At 33.4% G+C, this 24,689-nt stretch overlaps 4 protein-coding genes across 4 annotated transcripts; 1 reads left to right on the top strand and 3 right to left on the bottom strand.

Moving 5' to 3' along the window:
- Nucleotides 1-11,257: 11,257 nt before the first annotated feature.
- Nucleotides 11,258-12,708, top strand: HB-2 (homeobox protein 2). The gene is made up of 4 exons (XM_048095122.2): nucleotides 11,258-11,550; nucleotides 11,713-12,002; nucleotides 12,090-12,169; nucleotides 12,254-12,708. The coding sequence occupies exons 1-4, from the start codon at nucleotides 11,367-11,369 to the stop codon at nucleotides 12,555-12,557; spliced, it is 858 nt and encodes a 285-aa protein (XP_047951079.1). The 5' UTR covers nucleotides 11,258-11,366; the 3' UTR covers nucleotides 12,558-12,708.
- Nucleotides 12,709-14,849: 2,141 nt separating this feature from the next.
- LOC125196557 (hydroxyproline-rich glycoprotein family protein) lies at nucleotides 14,850-16,377 on the bottom strand. The gene has a single exon (XM_048095119.2). It carries the CDS (start codon nucleotides 16,193-16,195, stop codon nucleotides 15,053-15,055), a length of 1,143 nt encoding a protein of 380 aa, XP_047951076.2. The 5' UTR covers nucleotides 16,196-16,377; the 3' UTR covers nucleotides 14,850-15,052.
- Nucleotides 16,378-17,412: 1,035 nt separating this feature from the next.
- On the bottom strand, nucleotides 17,413-20,186 carry LOC125193927 (uncharacterized). The gene is made up of 12 exons (XM_048091869.2): nucleotides 20,031-20,186; nucleotides 19,855-19,939; nucleotides 19,523-19,574; nucleotides 19,409-19,429; nucleotides 19,268-19,321; nucleotides 19,047-19,097; nucleotides 18,897-18,959; nucleotides 18,621-18,686; nucleotides 18,510-18,548; nucleotides 18,294-18,416; nucleotides 18,094-18,186; nucleotides 17,413-17,763 (listed from the first exon to the last, which is right to left on the bottom strand). The coding sequence occupies exons 1-12, from the start codon at nucleotides 20,113-20,115 to the stop codon at nucleotides 17,614-17,616; spliced, it is 882 nt and encodes a 293-aa protein (XP_047947826.2). The 5' UTR covers nucleotides 20,116-20,186; the 3' UTR covers nucleotides 17,413-17,613.
- Nucleotides 20,187-21,265: 1,079 nt separating this feature from the next.
- Nucleotides 21,266-23,130, bottom strand: LOC148927098 (RING-H2 finger protein ATL22-like). Its single transcript, XM_089056107.1, has 2 exons — nucleotides 22,494-23,130; nucleotides 21,266-21,549 (listed from the first exon to the last, which is right to left on the bottom strand). Exons 1-2 carry the CDS (start codon nucleotides 23,083-23,085, stop codon nucleotides 21,407-21,409), a joined length of 735 nt encoding a protein of 244 aa, XP_088912233.1. The 5' UTR covers nucleotides 23,086-23,130; the 3' UTR covers nucleotides 21,266-21,406.
- Between the last annotated feature and the right edge of the window lie 1,559 nt (nucleotides 23,131-24,689).

Raw genomic sequence — 24,689 nt, 5'->3', positions numbered from 1 at the left:
AAGTAATCAGTCATAAAAATGTAATCGAGCATGTCACTTAACCCTTGTGCAATTTAAATTCCGACTTTAGAAATAAAATTCACATAGGGACATGGTTCCATCACACATCATACACAATACACAATTAACTTTCATGAAGCTATATAATGAACTCAAAATAATAAATCATTTCAAGATAGGCTATAGATTCTCTACAATTTTAAACAATAAAATCAGTAACTTCCATGAAACTATATAATAATTATTTCAGGAAAGAAAAATAACAGCACAAATTTCATTCCAAATCATCATAAAAAATAAGAAAGAATCAAGAAAAGTACAGAAAAAAATATTAAAGGTGGATAGCCTCTCATCATTTGGACAAGGAAATCATTAGGTAGTTCGAAGCAATCATAATATTCTCATAAAAACGATAATGACCCACTAATTAAATTAATATGCTCCTATATACTCATGTTAATCATTCCCACAATCATACCTATAATATAATACTACATATATTATATACTACTTTAAATTGCATATACAACATTACACATATTTTCATGGATCTGAAAGGAGAATCAGAATATTTTAAGTCAAGTATAATAATAATAATAATAATAATAATAATAATATAGACAAATAATACTAGTTGGATTATATAAGGGCAAAATAGTCAAGAAAAAGAGTTGGGAACATTGCACGTGGTAAGCAACCTAAAGTTGTGAAGAAATGATTAATGAAGTAATTAAAGGTGGGATTTGAAGTAAAGATTGTGTAGTTAGGTTGTCAATAATAAAATCACATGGGCCAGCTATGCACTGCACATGGCCCAAATATCTGTAGGCCCGGCCCGAATTTCACACGAATGTGGAACAAAAGCTGGCCCACTCAAAATCCGAATCCTTCTTTCCTGGTGATACCCTCCACATGCTACACCCACGTGTGCCTCGTTGACTGGTCTCATTTTCTTGTAATATATTTGAAGGAAAATGGTGAAAATATAATTATTTTTCATATCTTGTTTTGAAAAATAGATAATTGAGTTGGTGTGCGAATCAATATTATGAGACGTTTTGGTTTGATAAAGTTTATTTTATGTCCTAAAAATATGAGATAAAAGGATTTTAACACTGCATTTAAATTATACTACCACATTTTGTTAAGTACCAACTAGTTATATAATACTATGAATTACTTTTGAATGGCTTTGCTAAAGATGAGAAGATTCGAACTACTACGAAGTTATTTGTCCATAAGATTTCTAACTTGCAAAATGAGTTGAGTAATTATATAGTTTCTACAATTGAAAGGCTAATTGGCCGTTAACTCATATACTAGAATTAAATCTTGATTTTTCCATAAACTATAATATTGATGACAAAATATAGGAACTTTGATAATTTTGATATATTCTTTGAATTTAAACCCACCATGTCAAAACCGATCTAATACCAATACTTAGTTCAGTCGTATAATTAAAATTAAGTATACGATTGCTAGCAAGAGTTATAAAAAAATACTCCATACGATCGATCGAAGCCACAAAAGTAATTATATATATAATGCTCAAAAGTTAAAAAGTACATTTGCATCATACTTTTGAGCACCATTGTATGTCTTTGACTATAAATTCTCAACAAATTAGCCTTGATTTTTTTTTTTATTCATTTAGTAAACTATAATTAAGATTTATTTGGTTCAGTTTTCATTCTCTTCGTTTCTGTTTTCATATTCAAACACATCTTAGAATCATTGAAACACAAGAACAATTTATTCTAATAATTACATCTCGTGCAATTAATTATATGAGGCAGCTGCAACATCATATTGTAATTTAGATCACCATTCATCTTAGACTCGAATTATAATTACGTTATCCATTTTAAAAGTTGCAAATTTATACCCAACTTAGTTGCAATTAATTAGGACGAACGTCCAACTTTTCCGATTATAGAGAATCGTAAATAATTCAGCAAAAATTAAAGTCTATTCAAATTATTTTCATCCCAACTCTATTGAGCCGTGAACATTATTTAGATTCAATGTGATTTTTTTAATGATTTGAATTACAACTACCTAGAAGGGCAAAATAGGAAAATGATAATGAGATTTGGAGCATTGACCGGCTCATGATATGAGGAATGTGGGTTTGACCAGATGTGCACGTGTGGGTACACGTATGCTACACGTGTGCCATGCTGTAGTTGGGCTGTTGCTGGTGGAGCCCACTTAGGATGCACATGACTCTTAATAATGTTGTTTCCAACTTGTTATTCTTAATTAAATTGAGATTAACTACCCCTAACTGCATATGATTAGCCATTATTGTCTCTCAATTTAATTAATCTCATTATTTAAATAATTATTGTATGAACGAACTGTACTTGAGGCTCGATTTATGGAATCTTCACACTTCTTCATAAATAATTACATTATTTACTAGAGTGAACTACACAAATGGTACCTGGACTATGGGTTTATCTCGCCCATAATCCCTGGACTTTAAAAATATCGCCAGTAGTCCCTGAACTAAGGGTTTATCTCGAAATTGGTCCTTTTGGCTTTTTTTGGTACGAAAATACCCTTTGATATTATTTTGGGGGGTTTGGGCAATTTGGTCTTTTTACACTTTTAACATTTTAAATCTGATATTATTTTAGTAGTGTACTAACTTTGATATTATTTCAAAATTATCATTCTTATTCCATTTTGTTATCCTTCACTGAATTTGTTTTTTTAATTTCAATATTAGATTTAAGTTTACAAAATTTTAAATTTTATTTTTTAAATATCAATAAATTTTTTTAATTATAAAAATTATTAAATAGAAAAAATTAAAATTAATAGTTATAATCAATATTTGATAGTGTATAGTACTATGTAATCAATAAGGTATGACAACGCCTTAGTTTTAATCAATATTTAAATAGCTTTAATCATAAATAGATTATATAACACAATTTATTCTGAAATAAATATGCATCTAATGTAAGACTAATATAATTTTTGTTTATTAATTTGAAAACAATCAAAATTTACTAGAAAATTTCAACAAAAATACTCCTATATAAAATTTTAAGTAGGATCAAATTTTTAGTCAACTTCATAATATTTAATCACAAGCAATTATAACAACCGAACGGAGGCTAAATAGAATAACTCTTATTTTTCCATCATGATTAATATTATTTTTCTGTACTTCTTCAATTCAATTGAATATTATATTAAATAACAAAAAATTAATAGTTTTAATCAATATTTATAGTGTCCATGAATTAATAGTTTTCATTAAAAAATTTATTGATATTTAAAAATCTAAATATTAAATTTAATTTTATAAAATTAAATCTAATATTGAAATAAAAAAAAATTCAGTGAAGGATAATAAAATGAAAGAAGAATGATAATTTTGAAATAATATCAAAGTTAGTAAATAACTAAAATAATATCAGATTTAAAATGTTAAAAGTGTAAAAAGACCAAATTGCTCAAACCCCCCAAAATAATATCAAAGGGTATTTTCGTACCAAAAAAAGCCAAAATGACCAATTTCGAGATAAACCCTTAATCCAGGAACTACTGGCGATATTTTTAAAGTCCAGGGACTATGGGCGAGATAAACCCATAGTCCAGGAACCATTTGTGTAGTTCACTCTATTTACTAATGGTGATTAAATGTAACAACTACAACCTCAGGTGCATTATATATATATGTATTAGTTTATGCCAAAACCACTATAATTAACAGTACCCATCATTAGACACGCTTTCTCAATCAATTTTCAAAATGCACATATATTTTATAGTAATTTATTTGTATGGTTTAGATTTCTTTTTAGTTATTTATAATTGATCACATTTGAATTGAATTGATATAACTTAGTCAATATCTCTTGTTTGAATTGAATTGATATAGCTTGCAAGTTATTCTTAATTAATAGTAATTTACAAAGAGCAAATAATAATCGGACTTACTTTAGACATATATAGTAAGTTAATCACAACCCTAATTCATTTTAAAAGTAAAACATAAAATTACAATATAAAAAGATTTAATTCTTGACCGACTTCCTAAATCGTAAATAGTAAAAGAATCGAGATGTTAACAATAAATCTATGTGACCAAATTTTGTACAACCAAATTCTTATTTATTTGACAAAAAAATAGGTTTATTTATGAATTTAATTAAAATATTAGATACATATATAGTACATGCAAAGTGCATAATATTGTGGTTATATATTTATGATTTTTTTATAATTTTTTTATTTTTTTAGAATTATATATGTAATTAGTGCCTACTTTAATTCAAATTTTAAAAATAATAGAAAGAAAATTCAAATATAAATATAAAAAATGAGGTTAAACGCTAATAAGTCTTTTTAACTTAACCACTTACTATATTTATAATTTTAATATATAATTAATACATCAAATTATTAATATAACTTTATAACCTTAATACAAATTGCTCTTTTAAACACCTCAAAAATTGGATTACCAAACTAAATACAAAGCTTATCTTAATGATTTGACGTAATGAGGTAACCAGTCGTGGCAAAATGACGAAATTGACCTTAAACGCATGTGACTAGGTTTTCTGTCTAGTTCTTAAAATCAGTTAGATTACTGTTTTTAAGGAATTTAAGTTTTAAAAATGATGCATGTTGTGCCTTTGGGAAGCCTACATAGGTATTATAATGATGCATGCTCAATATATATAATTGAAACCTAAGCAACATGCAATAAAATAATAGGGTTGCAATGATTATTGACATGAAGCAATTGTTTAAAGTAAAATATTTGAAAGCTTGTAGTAGTTGTCAAATTCTATTAGTATTTCCATACTACATATATTCTGATATATTTATATATTCACCCACTAATATATAGTATCTCTTCTCCTCTTATTTTATTTTATTATTTGAGATATTTTACTAGCATGTGGGTTTCCCACCAATTTCTTTATAATAATATTAAATTTTACTATTATTCTTTATTAAAGAGGACTTGCAATTGCAAATAAGAATGAAAAGTTGATAGATACCCTTGAACAAAAAAGAATGAAACTGAAAGCCGATTTATAATTTACAAATGCAAAGAATGATTGGAATCCATTGAATATTAGTTACAATTCAATGCCATCTTTCTTTCTCTCAAGTTATTTTTAGTAAGCCATTTTATGATTTATAATTGAATAATAGTACTTCAAAGACGATATCCTTGTCTCTTACTTATTTAAGAGGGTTGAAATGCTGCGTTTAATTGGGTTATCACATGTTGTGGCTCTCATATAATTGTTGTTATTATTTTGATATGACTATTATCGGAAATAATTAAATAAGTCCTTTCTTATTTTGTTGTCCCAATCATGGGTATATATAAGTGGTGAACCATCATATAAATTTATTCTAGAACTAATTTTATCATCTTTATATACATAACAAAATAAAAATGAGTATGACCCCACTTCATGTATCAACTTTCCAAAGCCATAGTGATGTTGTTCTGATCACCAATAATAAAGTGTCGGAATGAATTGAAAAGAAATAAATTAAAATAAAAGAATAGTCACATATATATATAGTGAATTATTGTTGACAACGATCGATACTTTTGTTCTCTGCAATTAACTTCTTTATCTTCTTTTTTTCAGAAGGAATTCTTTATCTTCTTAGTTGTGTCAATTATTTAAGCTTTATCATTCAATCAACAGATAGAAAGTAATGAGTGGATGAATAACTTTCAAACAAGAAAAATAAATTATGAAAGAATTGATGAGTATTTTATTATTGACAATAATGTTGCGGCTAGCTAGAGGTCTCATCACTATTATTCCAAATAATATTTTGGGATGTTAGAAAGAATCTGATGATATTGATCTTTCCAGCTTAGGCAACATCGATACATATATTCTTTAGTTTATCTGAATAAATCTTAATTTAATATTATATAGGATCATATTATAATGCTCTACACCATAATGTGACGACCTAGCTACGTAAACTAGTTACTACTTAATTAATTAAAAATTATACTATTCAATACTATATCGATTTCAATACTAATGTAACCATTTAAATCTTGACAGATAGGTTTTTGCGAAAAATTGGAGAAGTCTTATGACATACTTATATATAACTAACTTGATTGGGTAAAAAACATTCACCCACAAATATAAATTTTCAACAATCATGACATATATATATGGTATCCATTCTATATAACTAAGTAACTATAATAATGAATAATTAAATAGCAACCCTAATAAATGTGAATAGATGGAAAGATGGTGGTGGGATTAAATAGAGTTGAACATGATGATAATGAAAACTCATCTTACATATCTATCACTTCATTTTATTTGAAGGAGGAATTAATTATAGAATAAGGACGAAAGAGAAGGGCATGTGAAGATGGTAGGGATGCACTTATTAAGATGTGGAATTTGATGAGCAATCAAATCAAAGGAATTAGGGGTGAGCACGTTATATATATAATAATAATAACAATAATATTGATTGAATTTTTCATAAATATTAGTAGTAGTAAAAAATGATCCAAATTTTTTTTACAAAAACTTCTTAAATATTTTAATACTTTTTTTTTTCTCTAGTTTACTCTCTATAAATGAACACATTAAAAAAATTTATAGAAAATGTTGTAGTGTAAATAGAGTGGGTTTAATTGAAAGGCAAAAATGAAGATATTGATGATAGATAGAGTGAGGATGAGGTGGGAGTGGGGCCAGGTTCACACGCAGATCACGTGGGGGGGAGCCTCGTACAGCATCCAAGCGGGTAGTTGTCGGATACGGAATGTGGATGCATAATTGGGGAACACGTGGGACAGCTAGCACGCGCCCACACTCAATCATCACCCAACATCTTGTCGGACCACTTGTGTTATTATTATTATTATTATTATGGGGACATATTATTGGGGCATCCATTCCACAATCATTTTCTTCATCACCAATCATCCTAACTTTCCGGAATTTACAATTTTTTGTTTCGACAAATATTCAAAATTTAAGAGTAACATAGTACTCTTCCATCCGTTCCACGATATGAATATGCATGTTTAGTTAGAAATCGATTTTAATACACAATTGATAAATGATTAAATATTATTAATAGAGAATGAGTCACATTTCAATAAAGTGAAAAAAATTTCTAATACTTCCTCCATTTCTTAAAATTTGGCACCATTTGACCTGACATGAGTTTTAAGAAATGTAATAAAAAGTGAGTTGAAAAAGTTAGTGACATGCGAATCCTATTTTTATATATTACTACTAGTTGTAAAATAAAATGTGAGTGAGAATGAGTTAGTGGAATGTGGGGTCTACTACAAAAAATAGTAAAAATGAAAAATGACAAATTTTTAGGAACGGACGAAAAAGAAAATAAATGACAAATTTTCAGGTACGGAGAGAGTATAAAAATATACATGCTTTTGTGAAATGGAGTAAAAAAGAAAGAATGTACATTCTTATAAAACAGAAAATAAGAAATAAAGTACTAAAAGATTTAAGTTAGTATTCCCCCATTTTATAAAACACCTCACACTCGTGGAACAGAGATTTACTAACTTATTCACGCATGTAGTACCTATATTCAAACTATTCAATGCATATGTATATATTAATGGCGAGTTAATATAAAAAGAAAATAAAAAATCGACATCTACATTAAAATTGGATTAAAATTGCAACAGTAGTGACAATAATGGAACAAGGAATAATGCCCCTATAATCACGAAATTAGTAGGGCCGAGTTGGCAAAATCATAATCCTTTGATATTGTTAACACGCCCCACCATATATATAGCCAATCAAAGAGTAAAAGGTTAAACCACAAAGATCTTTACATCTAAGTAAGAAAACAGAAACAGTTAAAAAAAATTAATCATATATTTCAAGTCTTGCAATTATAATGTTTTCTTTATTTGTGGTTCTTCAATTTCATTTACATATAATACCTTAATTTCATACTATTAGATTTTAGCATCATTACAAAGGGATAAATTGTTGAAAAATTTATAAATATTTTGATTTGGATCCGAAAACCCACCTGAAATATAATGATTCATGCTAATGTATATTCTGAAACTCATATGTTAGGAAGATTTTTGTTTGTCAGATTTCAGAATAAACCTACATGAAGATATCATGTTGGAAGAAAGCTTAAGATATCAAATATGGCTTGTTTTAGCTAACGAGGAACCTACTTGTGTATACGATAAAGGTCAAGATAATCTCGTGTTGCATATTAGGTTTGTTTCGTTTTCATATCACACGATAATTTGATGTGCAATTTGTGTTTGTATATTAAATTATTTATATATATATAGGTTTGTGTTAAAATGACAACCCTTCTTAAATTGACACCGTAACACCGCTTATACAGCAATATTATAAACGCTACACAGCAATATTACAAACACTACACAACAATGTATAGATTGCTGTATAGTGTGTCGGATATTGCTGTTCAAGAAAAATTGTTGTTTAAAGACTAGCACATTGCTGCCCGTCTTTTTCCAGATTTTTTTTGCCACGTGGCAGCTTATTATTCGTCCACGTGTACAACTGATTAGCTAGAAATGATGGTATGGTGTTATTTTAAGGAGTGGTGGCACCCTAACATGCCCCTATATATATATATTTATTACCATTATATATATAAATTTATTTCCTAATTAGGACTTGAATTTAAAGCGGAATGTTGACATGTCTCGTACCAGTACAACTGTAATCATACCATTTCTGTAAATCGTGGTTTTATTTTGTCTGAGTTGACACGATAATAACATGACATGTACTCCCTCCGTCCCAGAAAGATTGTCCCAGTTCATCATCTGTACTCATTTTGCAAAAATAATAATAAATAGGTAAAGTTGAAAGAGAGTAAAACAAAAGAAAGAATAATGTAGGTAAGACTATTCTCTATATTATTCTCTCTTTTACTTTACTTTCTCTCTATTTTAACTATTTATTATTATTTTTGCAAAACGAGTGTGAAAAAGGAAATGAGACAATCTTTTTGGGACGGAGGGAATACAAATTTTGAACAATAACGGGAAAGATCTCAGTCTCTCTGACGGTTAACATCTCATGGCCAAATAAAACTCTTTAATACACTTTCTATTAGTAACAAAATAACACAATGGCCATGCTAGTTCCATTCAAATAATTGCAGGTGGATTTTGTGAATGCCAATATGCATCTTCACATCACATTAGTAAGGAATTCAAATCAAATATGATATGATAAATCTGGAAGTTGGCATGCAAAAGTAAATCTGATTTTATAATTAAAAAGTGAAGATATTCTGTAGTAGAATAGTAGATTTTGTAGTAGAAATATGAAGATTTAAATCTTCTACAACACTTAACACCATCTTATTAACAACAATCACAAATCAACTCCACCAAGTTGTCTTAAAAGCAAAAGAAAAATGCCTCCATTATTAAAACATCAACATTGGGAATACTTTACCGATTGAGTAGCATTTGTAGTTGAAAATGTGTCTAAAATTTTTAGTATTATCATAACAACCCATCCATAAATATATTATTACCATTTCATACATCCAACAAAAAAATAATTTTTCAATAATGGATGAGAATAAAACCAAACATAGAAAATGACCATTTTATCATATGGAGTACTTCCCAAACCCAAAAAGAAATTTCATTATTTGAATGGTTCCAACTCCATTAATTAGTTACAAATCGAGTAGATGAATACTCTAATTTTGATAAGTAAAGTCGACCAAAATGCCATTATGCATTAATTTGTGTTTTCCCGTAGATGCCATCGACACCTACTAACAATTTCATTTCATGTAGGACATATGTTGCACAATAAAATGGAAATATACAATCACAATTATATATGCAAACAAAACATATGCTGTTATAAACAGAAATTATTGTTAGTTTGGGGGTCATAATCAATCTTTAATATAAAGATATGACGTGTATGTTTCTACTATTAATCTCTCTTTCAGTGTATCTTGAAGAGATTATTTTGATCTAAAAAATTATTTCTTGAAAATCCTCTAAGCAAGTACTCTGAAATTTTACCCATATAGTTTCTCGTACAATCATAAATAATTACTGCCAGAAAAAGAAGTCCATAGTCGATTTTTCTACCAAAATTAAAATATTTCTGAGGTTCATAGTCGATTTCATTTCAAATTTCCAATTTTTCAAACGAGTGAGACCAAAATACAAGAAATGCAATGTGCAGTTAATAATAATTGGCATCTAAAGCTATGCGTGAAGTCATTTTTGACTGATTCATTATTATCTTAGCCCCATAAAATCTACACCTAATGTATGGTCGCAATTTTGATAACTAATTAAAAAATCACGGTGTTTGAATTTATTCTCAAATACCCCGTGTTGAAAAAATACGATTGTTTGCATGTAATACATTATGAAGCTGTTTGGTTTGCAAGATTAAATCTCATGATTGATTAAATGTGTACCCTATTATGTTTGGTCTATGAAATTGAATCTCACACATTAATCCTAGATAAATAATTATGTGATAATTAAGTCATAGCCATCCTTTCCAACTAAAATAACCTCACAACTTAGGTGGCGTTCGGTTGTCATGACTAATAATCATGAGACTATCCATCTAGGATTAAGTTGTGGGATTATTTTAGTTGGAGGGGGGGCTATGATTAATTATCATGAGACTATCCATCTATGAATGAGTTGAGGGGGTTAATCTTATGAACCAAACATGATACATATTTAATCATGAGATTTAGTCTTGCCAACCGAACACCCTCTTAATCTAGAAGAATTATCATATGATAATTAGTTGTGATAACCGAACGACAACATATATTTATGTTTTTCATCCAAACAATAATATTTTCTTTATGAATAGATAACATTGTTTAATTAATTGCCGGTGACATTCACATATAATATTACCAACTTTTACCATAAAATTTCAGTATTAAATAATTAAGTACAATTCAAAATTTTATCGTACTAGTACACTAGTTTAATCAAAATTTATGATTATTTTCGGCAAAATTTGGGCAAAGAAAAAAAAAATCCCATGATTGATGAGATAACGAGGGCGTCCCACTTCAGTCCCCGGTCAATGTGGTCGGTCTCCACCAATCATAACTCTCTATCTCTCTATCTCTACTTTATATCTCTCTCACACACACAGACACACGCACACGCACGCACGCGCAAGCTCATACATAAATTATTGTATAATCCACACCTCTTTCTTTCTATATATAACACCACTTTCACCCTTGCATCTCAGCAAAGCCATTCTTTGTGAACAAAGCACTTGCTTTTTCCCTTTCCCAATTCATCCGATCAAGCGATTCAGAAAATGATGGTTCAGAAAGATCAAGAGCTGGGGTTGAGTTTGAGTCTCAGTTACCCTGCGCAAAAGAGGCCAGTTGTTTCTACTGCAACTCCACTCCACCTCAATCTCATGCCATCTTCATCTTCTCCCTCTCCTTTCACCATCAACACTAACAACAATTGCTGGACTCAAGCCTTCACTTCTTCAGGTTTGTTTCATCTCCAGCTTTTTGCTTTTTCAGCTTTATCCTGAAAAGGGCAAAATAGGAAAAAAGATGGAAAAAAAGAGAATACTGCTTTTTTTTTTTTTAATTCATTTTTTTGTTAAAAAAAAAAAAAAAAAACTCAGATCCGATTACTGATACATGCAGATCGGAGAGGTGAGGAGACGAGATCGTTTTTGAAGGGAATCGACGTGAACTGCCTGCCGGAGACGGCGGAGGAGGCGGCGGCGGAGGAGGAGGAAGGCGGAGTCTCCTCCCCAAACAGCACCATCTCCAGCCTCAGCGGCAAGCGCAGCGAGCGCGAAGATCACGACGGTTTCTCCCGCGGAATCAGCGACGAAGAGGACGCCGAGAACGCCAGGAAGAAGCTCCGCCTCTCCAAGGATCAATCCGCCGTTCTCGAGGAAAGCTTCAAAGAGCACAGCACGCTCAATCCAGTAAGTTCAAATTTCCATCGATTTGCCCCCTTTTTTGACCTAATTGATGAATTAAGCTGACATATCGACGATTGCTTGCATTTACAGAAGCAAAAAATGGCTCTGGCGAAGAGATTAGGGCTCAGGCCGAGGCAGGTCGAGGTCTGGTTTCAAAACAGAAGAGCAAGGTCAGTTCCGATCAATTTTTCCCCCTTTTTCAGAATTGCAACGTTAAATTCAAAGGCATCGAGATCTGATGGTGATTTATGCAGGACGAAATTGAAGCAAACAGAGGTGGATTGCGAATTTCTAAAGAGATGCTGCGAGAATTTGACAGAGGAAAACAGGAGGCTGCAGAAGGAGGTGCAAGAGCTGCGAGCGCTGAAGCTATCTCCGCAGCTCTACATGCAGATGACGCCGCCAACAACTCTCACAATGTGCCCTTCCTGCGAGAGAGTGGCGCTGCCCTCCGCCGCCGATCCCGTCGCCGTCGCTCAGCCGCGGCCGATTCCGTTCAATCCGTGGCCGGCTGCCCCTCGCTGCAGGCCTTTCGATGCTATGCAATCTAGATCGTGATTTATTCATATATTTTTTTGGAGTTTAGTAGATTCATCTTTTTAGTACTGATTTTGCTTGTTCTTCTTTTTTTCTTGAGATTATTAATCTTTGGATGTAAATTGGCTTCAGATGATTAAATTTTAGTGGAATAGAGTTGAGAATTATGAAAGTTTTCAGTTTTGAACCAAAACAACAATTCAATGGGGAAAAATATATGATTCTTTTATATCAACTTTGGTATTTTTGTGACATGAAGATGCAGAGAAGAAAAAGAAGAGTTTTGAGAAGTTGTTGTTTATCAATTACTCGATTTATCCACTGATTTTTATATGGCATTTTGTATAAGAATATGAAATGGTGTGAAATGATGATGGAATTACTCTTGTTACATAATGAAAGTAATGGAAGTCACTCAATAGAGACTGCTGGTCAAACAGTTGGTGATAGAACATGCCTTAAATGATGATAATCGATTGCTTTTGTTATTTCATTGTCTAATCAATTGTCCTCATATGACTTATATCATTTCAAAGTTGATAACGTCGATTTTGTAAGTTATTCATATTTAATTTTATGTAACAACCTAAAATTATTATTTATTGATGCACCAATAATATCTTGTGTTCCAATCGTCTATCATCAATTCTCTTGAAAGTTAACTAGCAAATTTCTTTGTTTCTTTCTTTCACATGGGTGCCATAAACTACAATTACAAGTTGCAAATAATGAAGGATGACATGCATACTTTGTTCAAGAGCAAGAAAAAATACATGAACTTGCCATTACGAGCCGTCTCAGTTATGCCGTATGAGATTAAACTCCCTCAATAAATACAAACGTGAAGGGAGCATCTGATTGAACCCGTCGAAATCGCCATATCATCTCCTCTATTACGATGTTTCTTGTTTTTCAGAATAAAGTTTTATTCATTCTCAATGGCAAACAACGCATTATCTTTTAAATTAATTGCATCGAACTTTAATAAAACCTTTATTCTTAAACGGTCGCTTGTTTTGCTCATCGTGTAGAAAAATATATCATGACATCCATGACTACTTTCTACTGGATCGTGAATATCTCGTATTAAATCGCCCTACGAGATATTTGGTCCACATCCTAATGACCATTTTTACGTATCATTAACCCATCTATGTACATAAAAAATTAAAAATAGTTTAATACGGAAAAAAATTCAAATACGTGCATGCGACACGGAAAATGGGCACAATTATATTGGACACGGTCGTGTGCTTATGAACCTTAATGTGTCACGGACCCTAAAATTAATCGTGCCCTTATGCAAACTATGCCCTAAACCCTAAAATGAACTGTGTAACTATGATTTGATTGGACACAACACAAGTATAATCCAATGCTATATGCTATGCTAAATGCATATACACTTTTCAGAAACTAATAATCACAAATATAACATGCTTGGATTAAATAATGAAATTGTACCATCAAGAAACAAGAACATTTGTAACTGTGTTACTTTAACATGCATTAATTTAAAAAATTTCATAATGTTATTTGGTATGTTTATCCCAAAATAGAAATGATAGTCATAAGATGGGAGTTAAAAAATTAAAGTTGTTGCCCATACAAGTTAAAGGGGGAGTTATGGTGGGCCCGCGATCACAAACCAAGCCCACTTTTCTTAAGGAAAGCGGTCCAACCCAATAAGGAATTGCACAACACAAATGATGAAAAATGCAACTGAAAGTGAATTCAATTATTTCCCCTCATATTCATGGAAATGGAGAAGAAAGCATCCTTCTAACATCAGACCAGCTGACCAGGTCCACAGTTGAGCACACCCAACATATTTAAAAGCAGACCACACATACTTTGGTTCGATTATTTTGACTTTCGAATCGGATTATTATCTCCTTTTTTTTTCCCCCAAAATTCAGATTTTCAGTTAAGTTTGGATTGGATTTTAAAATTAGAATTATATTTAAATATATAATACATACTCCATAAACTTTTATTTGAATACTAAAATTCTTACTCAAAAAAGATTTTTTTTTGGGTCGACCACGTGTGTATCGAACTCGCCTTTGGCGGAATCCGACTAATCCTGCTCGACCAGGTTTGCGGATGAAGACCGAAAGTCTCCCAGCAGGTGGCGGGTTTCTTACATGTACTACTCCCTCTATATGGAGTTTATTTTTTATTGTTTGGTGAAAATTTTTTGACTTTTCCGTTCGATCCTAAATCACTCAGTGAAACTTTTAGACGGGCACGAATTAGGCAAAAACCCGATACGAAATCCGGATGCTTGTTGCTCATCCTCCTCATAAGTCATAGCCACGCAATTCCAAGAGATTTGTATTGAAGATGATAAACTGCTTAATTAAGCACATGACATTTTACAAGGCAACTCAATAAAATTCATGTGCACGAGCAGTATATATACCATCGTGTAAAAATATTTGGTTAATCAAACACTAGAGTCGTATACTTAATTAAATAGGGAGTAACACAAATTAAGTATGAAGCCACCATTTTTACATAGCAGTAGTAGTATTCTTCCCCGCACGCTGCGCCGCCGATCTTCTGATCGTCTCTATCCTCTGCCGCCGTATCTGCTCCCGGAACTTCGCTATAAACTCGTCCGCCTTCTTATCGACATCGGGCCCACTCTCCTCTTCCCCATTGCTCGTCGACATTCCTTCCTCAGATCTCATCATCTCGGCTTCACTCAATTCCTCACTAGGAACGCTCCTCGCGCTCCGTTCCAACACCTTCTCGCCCGAGCCTAAGCCGGTTTTGGCGTTGCCGATGCTCGAATTCGACTTCATCAGCACCGACTTCCTCAGGAACGCCGGCGAAGGCGGAGGCGGAGGAGCCGGTGGGGGAGGAACGAAGCTCTTCTTCCTCACCACCGCATCTTCGCCCCTCTTTGATTCAGATTCATGTAAGAGAGGTGATGACGACGACGACGACGATGAATTAGGGTTTCCCCTAAATGATCTAGACTGATCACTCCTCTTGAAATTCAATGAAGGAGAAGTGATCTCTTCATCACCACTCTCTTTCATCTTCATCCTCCCCGACCTCGATCGCCATGGAATAGGCGATCGGAGCACCACCTTCTCCTCCTCCTCCTCCGCCTCTCCAGCTCTTGAATTAGGGTTGGGAAGGGGGTGGTTCAAGCTTCTAACGGGAAGAAGGAGAGGCTTCCGGCTGATCTGTGAAACGGCGTCGTTTTGCTCCTCAACTACAACTACCGGCTCGCCTCTCTGATACTGAGAATTCAATGCTTGAAACTTGTTCTCCTCGATCACGGCGTGGGGTTCGGATTCGGACTCGGATTCATCGTCGAAAACGGATGAAACTTGCAGCAGCTTGGACAAATACAGCTGTGCATTATCAATCTTGTGGTTGTCTTTGTGAGGCTCGACATCGTTTTTCTTGCTGAACAGCCCGTAGGAAACGGCGATGCCCACGAAAATGAGCTGCAGAAGCTCCCAGCTTGTTGAGTGGAAGGTTTGGTTGAAGAAATCAGGAGCCAGAGAAGGGAAAAGTGGGACCAAAACTAGGAGAAGTGTGACAAGGGCAGCCTTGTATAGAAAAAACCTACTTTGTTTTTCATGATCAGATTGGTTAGAGGGTGTTTTGGTTTGGGTTTTGGGAGCTGCATCTGCCATGGATAATTTGGTGAACAAGTCTAGTTTTTGCAGATTGAAGATAGGAAAGAAGAAGAAGAAAAAGAAAGAAGGAGGAGAAGAAGGAGAAGGTGAAGGTGATAGACAGGAAGTCTTAGGCACTAAGGAAAAGTGTGGGAAAGTGGAAGGAGTGATGAGGAAAAGTTTTTGGGGTGTGAGATTGTTTCAAGCTATGCTTTACTCTTTTTTTGCCATTTTCATGATTTTACACTGATGCCCCCACACCCTCCTTGTTTCTGGAAGGCTGAGAATCTTTATAATTCCTTCTAATTAATGGGTTGGTTTGAATTCAAAACCATTAATTGCACTCTCTATTGACTAAGTGTTCAATGTTCATCTTTATTTGATGATACAATTTGAGTTTTGTGTGATCTTAGGGTGGTGTTGTGGACCATTCTTACCATTTCTCAGTCCAAGTGTGAAGGAGATCAACTAAAAGCATTTTGTGTATATAAAGTTGTTTTTAGATTAAGACAAGAGAATGAAGAAAGGGCATTAGTGGAAATGGGAGAAATGAATAAGGTAGGTTGCGTGGATTCTTCTTTTGGACTGCGTACGCTAGCTTCTGATTTTGGGATTAAAAATGCTGAATAGTCACCTTTGTCCCACTTGAGTTATCCTTTTCTTCTTCACCACATTCCTCTATTTTTCAGTTTCATACAAATTTAAGATGCCCTCAAAAGCCACATTCCTCAATTTTTGAGTTTGACACAAAGATGCCCTCAAAGCGTGTGTGTGTAAATTTGACAAGGACCAAAATTAAGTGATCCCATCAAGAAATTTTTGTCTATTAGACCATAATAGTATTGGATAATATTCCCTCCATTCCGGATAATTCGGGTCACTTTGACCGGGCACAGATTTTAAGAATTGTAATAAAAAGTTGGTTGAAAAAGTTAGTGGAATGTGAGTCTTACTTTTATATATTAGTTTTATAATAAAATGTGAGTAGGAATGAATTAGTGGAATATAGGGTCCACTACCAAAAATGGTAAAAGTGAAGTGGGACAAATTATATGGGACGGACCGAAATAGAAAATTGGGACGAATTATCTGGGACGGAGGGAGTAGTAATTTGTAATGAAATTGGTTAATAGAGTAGTATTTTGTCACAAATTCTCAACGGTTTTTAAAAACAGTCCTTAGATAAGAAATCTATTAGGATAACAATTTTCAATCTATATATTAACAAACTCATATCAGTACAACTGCAACGCTGAATTTTATTCCTTTTAATCTTAACAACATGCATTCAAAGAATGCAAGTTCACATACAAAACAAGCCAGCAGAATACTCAGGCATGCTAAGAATTGAGAAGTATGCAGTGTGCAACTTCTATACTTAATGGTTTCTTTCAACATCAATACACTGTGATTGATCAAATCTTTGCTCAAATGTCCTACGCTGCATCCTGTAAATAAGGGACGACGTGCTTCTTCATGTCGGCTGTGGAGATTCCAAGGTGATTTCCGGGCACCTTGATGAACTTAACCCTTCCGGCCTCATCTAGCGTTTTCAAACCAATCCAATCCTCCGAATAAAGCTTAGTCTGTGCAGTGAAATCCAAGAAAAAAGTTTAAGTTTAATGTGCATGATGTAGATTGAGACAAATATAACAAGATAAAGGGCTGAGATTGAAGATTCCAAGAATGGAGAATTGAGGATTTTTGCAAATGATTCATAGAAGTTTGGCAATATTCTTACAAACTTTACCTTGGTGGTTTTGGACATTACTGGTTTTCCTACACAAGCCATCAACCTCTCAAACATAAATTACTAAAGAAGATTTTTTGAATCATCAAAATTTTACATTTACTTTGAAATCATATCTAGCACAAAATAAAGAATCCTTAAGAAACAAAGTTTCTCAAAAAGTTACCTTCTGTGGCGACAAAACCGGATTGAAAGTTCCATCTGGATAGTATCCGAACCAAGAGGTCTCCTTCGGTATTAAAACAGTTTCTTGTTCAAACTGCTCTCACAGGGGCAGAGCGAAGGGTATCAGTCTATCAGATATAGCGCGACAAGTCAAATAAACAAAACCGTCTAGATTCAAAAATGTGTAAATGTTTAAGATACCATGATCAGGACAAGGTTTTGCAGGCTCGTAAACCGTTGTTTGTAAGTGGCATTTCTCGCTTCAGGGATCTCATTGTTGAGCTTGGGCAGAAAACTACATTTATCTAAGTAGGCAGGAATATTCTGAGAAAATAAGAAGATAAGCAGTTAATAATGCATACTTAATTAAGTTTTTTTTCTCTGATTTCCTTGAAATATGAATGCAAAGAAACTCACATTTGGCAGCTTAAGATAGCCACTAGGAGCCAAGTGTGCCTACAAATTCACATATTATTACACACTATGTTTGGTACGAAAAGGAAGGAAAACCAAAGTTGGAAAGTATACTTGGACGTAGTCAGTGTAGATCCCCGATTTGATTATGTTGTCCGCGATAATGCAAAATGTGCCGTTCTGGGAAAACAAAGCAGTGTGAGACAGATATCAAACTGATATATATATAAGGCCATAGGCAAAGAACAGCCCTAAAAGAAAGACATGTACATAACTAGTTTCAAGATTTTAGGGATGATCATGAACATATAACATTTGACAAATCTATCTCAAGAAGATTCACTCTGACTGAGCATCAATACAGTTAGCCCAAAGAAGCTTAAGACTTACACCACAGAGAGGAACTGAAGCAGTGCCAGCATGAGGTCCTCCAAGGGAGATAAAATTCTTGACCTGTCACACAAAATCAGACTTATAGTTCCAAATATAATTGTAATAAAGCCAGAATACACATGTAGCTTGATTCCGTTCGGCCCTTACTGGTGGTCCTCCATCACAAAGCTGCACAATACCTCGCCCGATCAAGTTACCCTGTATGCACAACCAAGAAAGTTATCAGTCTATGTCGTTTATTTGGCCGGGACTTCAACTATGGCATGATAAATCATCCTACTTTAGGGTGTAGTGGAGTTGATGGACCATCTTAAGTATCTTAATCATCACATGTATCAGACATATTAGTATATTTCTTAGGAAGTCACCTGGGATAGACCAACGATGTTGTAACCGTCTTTCAGTTCATTCATTTGCTTGACCTGACGTTCAGTTCAGAGTCATCATCACTGAGCTCACCACTCACTACTAATTAGCAATTGAGAATGCAAAAGAGCTTTGTTACCAACCTTATTACATGCAATTTCTGTCTGCAAGTCAAATAGAAGAACAAATTTGAATCAAATTAGACCATAAATAAGAAGCATGGACAAAACACAAGATTGCACTGTCTTCTCCTTTACCTGTTCACTAAGTGTCTTAAACCAAGAATCCCATGTTCCATCTCCAATTTCTCTACAGAAAAAAAGGATATATAAGTCATTTTACAAACTTCAATATGATACACATCTAAGGTGTACATGGTTGAGTTCATCAATCTAAATTTAGTGCTCAATTCTGCTCTCAATGGACGGATTAATTCTGAGCTTGTTTAACCATCTTATCCTTCAAATACTCGATCCTATCACTCAAAGTAAACGCCCCCTTAACGATGCTTACAAGAATTTCTCCAATCCTACTATTATGAGACATGAATCAAGCAAAAGGACAAAGGAAAAACATGTGAAATCCTTACAAGCAGAATCCTTTAGATTTCGACAGCTCGGTTAGCTGGTCTGTTATGTTCTTCACTCCTTTGTTGGCACACTGATCTGCAATACCTACCTCACCAACAACAACAACAAAAACCCATAAATACGAGTACACCATTAATGATGAAATGAACAAAGGGAGACAAACAAAATATTTTACCATGGAGTAGGATGAAAGGAAGAGAGACAGAAACATGGATGAGAGAGGAGGCAAAGAAACAGAGGATCAAGCCAGAGGACCTCATTTTCTTGAATGGATTAAGATAAATTTTGCGGCCCCTCCTTTTCCAAGACCTTTTGCGGGAAATACAGTTGGGATATTGGATTCGTGAGCCAATTTATAGTTGAGTTTGTTGCCGCAAGCCAATCGGCGTTGTCCATAATTTATGACACATTTATTGTGCTTACTTGTTTATTCTCTTCAGAATCTGCCATTCCCATACTCTAATAATTACTTCTATAAATTCTTTAATTGTAAAATTCCCCATGTAGATTGTACTAGTATTCTACTACTCCAATATACTCCTACAATAAAAGTGTTTTAAAATTTAATAAATTTAAAAATGAAGTTGCTACTCAAAAAAATAACAAGTTTATACATCCTATCAGAGAGGGGTTGTGTAGGATCTGAGTTTATGAAATAACAATAATATTCTTTCCTTTCTTTTTCTAATTAAATTCTATTACATCTTATGCCATTCTTTCTTTTCTTACTAATCCATATTAGTATCTTATTACTTACTAAAATAAATCCTTAATACTTATAAGATCTAAACTTTTGTCTCTTTAGTTAAAAGTATATTTTATAGTATGTTTTACTTATCTTAAAATATTTAATTTTGGTGATCCATATTGCCTCTTATTTTCTGACTATCAAATTGAATATTCAAAACAATTTATGATAGCTAAACTTCTACTACAATTTTATGCATGTTTTTTGTACTTTTATTTCGTATTTAAAATCAAGTTTTTTGATATTTTATACTCCAGTACGTATTATTTAATTAAAAGTAGTTGATTATTTATATAAGTAAAATTTGGTCTGCACTAGGTAATGACATATGTATGCTCTTGATAATCTTACTTCGCATACTAGTAAAATAAGTACAATGTTTATAAGGCATAGTATTATAATCAATACACATAGTTATCCTAAATCAACAAAAGGATCTAATTTTTTTCTCAGGGTAGGATAAAAAATGCTACCACCACCACCCCGATCAGCAAAATTGTCTTTGGCAGGAGAAGAAGAAGACGGTAAACAACATCGTCTTGAGATTTTTTAAAACATGTTTTGCAAAATTGCAATTTTACCCCTCGTTAAACCGAAAACACCGTTGTTTACTTCTACTATTTCGCCTCCTCCAAAATTTACCTCGGATCTGGCACTTATCCTAACAAGTAACAACCCTTACTAGATTGAATTGGACACACCAAACTGTCATTTCCAGTATAAAGAAACATACACTGATACACCCAACACCTATTTCAAAACTAGTGAAAAAAAAACAATGAAATAGAGAAAAAGTTGTATATTCACAAGGTTAACACATGATATTCTCCCAGTAAATTGACACTCTCCACTTGTCTCTCTTCATTTTCTTTGCTGCCATATTTTGCATACAACACCTTCCCAGCCATCAACACCACAGCCATCATGCTTAATACTGCAGTAATCACTGCAACACAAAAGGATTAATATTCTATTCAAAATAGCTCAAACACAAATATTTTGCTCATTTTTTCACTCTTTTCACATGTTTAGAGGGTGGAAAATTTATCCTATATATTAAGTGACAAAAAGTTCAGCATTCTAACTCATATTTACATTTTTTTTAAATTCCGTTTCTGGACAATACAATCGTAGTGACATTTTCCCTTTTTTTCTACCTTAAAAAGAAATTAAATAGGGACAATTGAAATGTGATCAAAATTTTCTATTTTTTAAAGTATTATCTTCTCACAATAAATTCGCAATCAAAGAGAAAATGCACCTGCACCCTAAACCAATAACATACAAGAGGTAATAGCACCCACCTAAATGAATGTCTTTTTTCTCAAAAAGTTATTCTAAGATAAAGATTACCCAAATAAGAAACTTTATCTTAGAAATTGGAAATCAGTAAGGCGCAAATCTGAAATACATCTTTGATTAAGTGAAGACGTAAATCTGAAATACATCTTCGATTAAGTGAAGACGCAAATCTGAAATACATCTTCAATTAAGTGAAGACGCAAATCTTAGACACATTTTTGTTTAAGTGAAGACGTAAATATGACTTGCATCTTATAGGGAAGAGTCGCAAGACGCTAATTCGACTAACGTCTTTTCTTCCAAAATTAATTTCTGTGTCCGTCCCTGTCTAAATTTACGAAATCAATAGTACTTGTAAATACTCCCCTTGTCCAATTAGAAATGAAACGTTTTCTTTTTTAGTTTATCCCACTAAAAATGAAACGTTTCATAAAATGAAAATATCTCTATCTCTACTTTTTATCTCTCTTACTTTACTCTCTTTTCAGTAACTCACAAAACAACGCTACATAAAAACTCGTGCTGATTCCCAAATATTGCATATTTAATGAGACGGAGGGAGTAGTTCAAACCGTGACTCATACATACCTTTGTAGGTGTAGTTATACTCTGTTTCCTCCACTCGAGTGGGAGTCCACGTCAGCCCAAGTCCAAAACTGGCGTCGGAAGACAAATAACGGCTGTAAGAAAACGGTATCGCGACGGTTTTGACAGCCCAACAAGAAACCGGCGGCGGAAGCGACGGCTCCACAACGTAGACACGATGCGCCTCGCCGCTCAGGCACGGGACCGCCTCCATCCCCGCCACGTCGGACGAGCAATTCAGGTACTTATAGCGGCGGAGAGTGTGGTAGTAACTGAAAGGCGTGTGAGAGAGATTCAAATTCAAGAAAACTCCATGAACGCAGCGTTCGGGGTCGATGAGGGTTAGGCGCCGGGCGTCGTATGAGATCGATTTGACGATCAAATCTCTGGTGCCGTTGAAGCGGATGATGGTCTGGTTGTGATGGTTGCAGAAGAGAGTGAATTGGGAGAGGCCGCATTGTTGCGGATGGATTTGAAATGGGGGTTGGATTTGTGGAGAGAGAGGGCTGCATTTCGCTGATTTGCAGGTGCTGCCGTTTGAAGATGTGGTGAAGAAGAAGAAGAAGAAGAGTTTGAGCAAGATCAAACCATCCATGGATGAGAGAGAGAGGAGAGAATGAAAGAGAAGTGGTAACTGCTTTGCAATTTGTTAACGACTTTGGGAGGTCTTTGTAGTTGTTTCTTTCCCAAGAGGCCAAGACCATAAGCTTAGTTTAGGGGGTTGGATGTATTGACCATTGACCCCGGAAAAGGACGTCGGTAGGCCATGAATAGTCGGTCATCGTACTGTAAAAATTGGATAGGTTCGATCTATGCTCATTCGATTAGGCTTTTTTAAAATGTTGAAACGAAGTTTTTCATCTGACCTTGATCGTGTGTGTGATGGGCAAGTTAGTTTCTGTGAGTGGTCTGAGTTATTTTATGGTTCGTTGAAGTCTATTATAAAATGTTTTGTTCTAGAAATTAACTTACTACTGTTATTTTAATGGGTTACATTTAACAGTTTTGAAAATTGGACTTAGATAGTGAGATGAAATTACTAGGTGGTCATGCCACGGTGGACTTAAAAGCGGAGACCTATGATTTGAGCCATCTACTCTACCATTAGCGAACACATACACAATATCTTCATCTTTCTTATTCTCAGTCTGTGAAAATATATAGTTGAGGTATTCTTTTTAAGTAATATTACTGATATATTTTATTTCATAAATTTTGATAATTATTTATAGTAAACATGAATTAAACATAGAAATAAAGTTTTAACTAAACTATACCAAACACATTAATTAGGTAATTAACCCAAACTATGATATATACCAGAGTTGTTAATACCACACCCAGCTGAAAGTTTACCAACCGTATTCATAATAGTGGTTTGGATGAGTGAATATCTAAGTATGTTGGATAATGTAAAGTGTTTCTAACTCTATTTTGTTATATAAATTGTCTCAATACATTTCAAAACTTTATTCTCTCTCTTTTTCAGCAGTTTGTTATAATTCACTGTTTGAATATTTATCGTTTAATATGCATGTGATGGTTAATACTACAAATAAAATATTTCTGATAATATTATCCGTTCACTTTAGTTTAGTGTAACACTGGATGCAATAATTGGAGTTGGGTTACTTGTACTTGCCAAGTGCTTTGATGAAAGTTCTGTTCAATTAAATAATGCAAAAATATAACAGTGGCTTATGCCATGTCCAACTACAAAATGAACCAAAAGTAAAGATAGAGGCTATTCCATTATTAGTGAGAAAGGAGTTGGTTTCTTCGAAGTAAAGAATTATATTTAGAAAAGCATTGATTTATTGACATGAAAAGTTGAATTGTCATATACTTTAGATTGAGACATATTTGCAATGAGGTCCCTTTTCTGGAAGTTAGAGTTTACCAAAGATTCATTCCTTACATGATAAGTTTAAGAGACCGGCAGATTGGGGGTTGAACTAATATACTTTAAGGAATACTTAATTATTAACTTTACTCTCTAAAGCCAACAACGAAAAAGACTTTAGTGTTGTAAATAAACATTATACTCTGTCAAATTATTCAGATATGGACTTAGAAAACTGAGTCAAGCTTAAATTTAGCAATTGACATCACCAAATTTTTACCTAATAGATGTCACCCTTTAACTCGACTCGGGTTAAAAAAATGTAAAGTCTTGGAATATTAGGACTCAAAATAAAT

The sequence above is a fragment of the Salvia hispanica genome, chromosome 4 (assembly GCF_029641045.1).
Source record: "Salvia hispanica isolate PSC_SH4W2 chromosome 4, Shi_PSC_v1, whole genome shotgun sequence".
NCBI lineage: Eukaryota > Viridiplantae > Streptophyta > Magnoliopsida > Lamiales > Lamiaceae > Salvia > Salvia hispanica.
Note: the sequence above shows the minus strand (reverse complement) of the source record. Positions and strands in the feature narration are given on the sequence as shown.

Coding starts and splice junctions, on each gene's coding strand:
- LOC148927098 (XM_089056107.1), bottom strand. CDS start 23,085: ATGGATGGTTTGATCTTGCTCAAACTCTTCTTCTTCTTCTTCTTCACC. Junction 21,550..22,493: donor GTATAACTACACCTACAAAG/GTATGTATGAGT, acceptor TTTGTGTTGCAG/TGATTACTGCAGTATTAAGC.
- HB-2 (XM_048095122.2), top strand. CDS start 11,367: ATGATGGTTCAGAAAGATCAAGAGCTGGGGTTGAGTTTGAGTCTCAGT. Junction 11,551..11,712: donor TCAAGCCTTCACTTCTTCAG/GTTTGTTTCATC, acceptor TGATACATGCAG/ATCGGAGAGGTGAGGAGACG. Junction 12,170..12,253: donor TTTCAAAACAGAAGAGCAAG/GTCAGTTCCGAT, acceptor TGATTTATGCAG/GACGAAATTGAAGCAAACAG.
- LOC125193927 (XM_048091869.2), bottom strand. CDS start 20,115: ATGAGGTCCTCTGGCTTGATCCTCTGTTTCTTTGCCTCCTCTCTCATC. Junction 19,940..20,030: donor TCCTTTCATCCTACTCCATG/GTAAAATATTTT, acceptor TTGGTGAGGTAG/GTATTGCAGATCAGTGTGCC. Junction 19,430..19,522: donor TTAAGACACTTAGTGAACAG/GTAAAGGAGAAG, acceptor TTTGACTTGCAG/ACAGAAATTGCATGTAATAA.
- LOC125196557 (XM_048095119.2), bottom strand. CDS start 16,195: ATGGCAGATGCAGCTCCCAAAACCCAAACCAAAACACCCTCTAACCAA.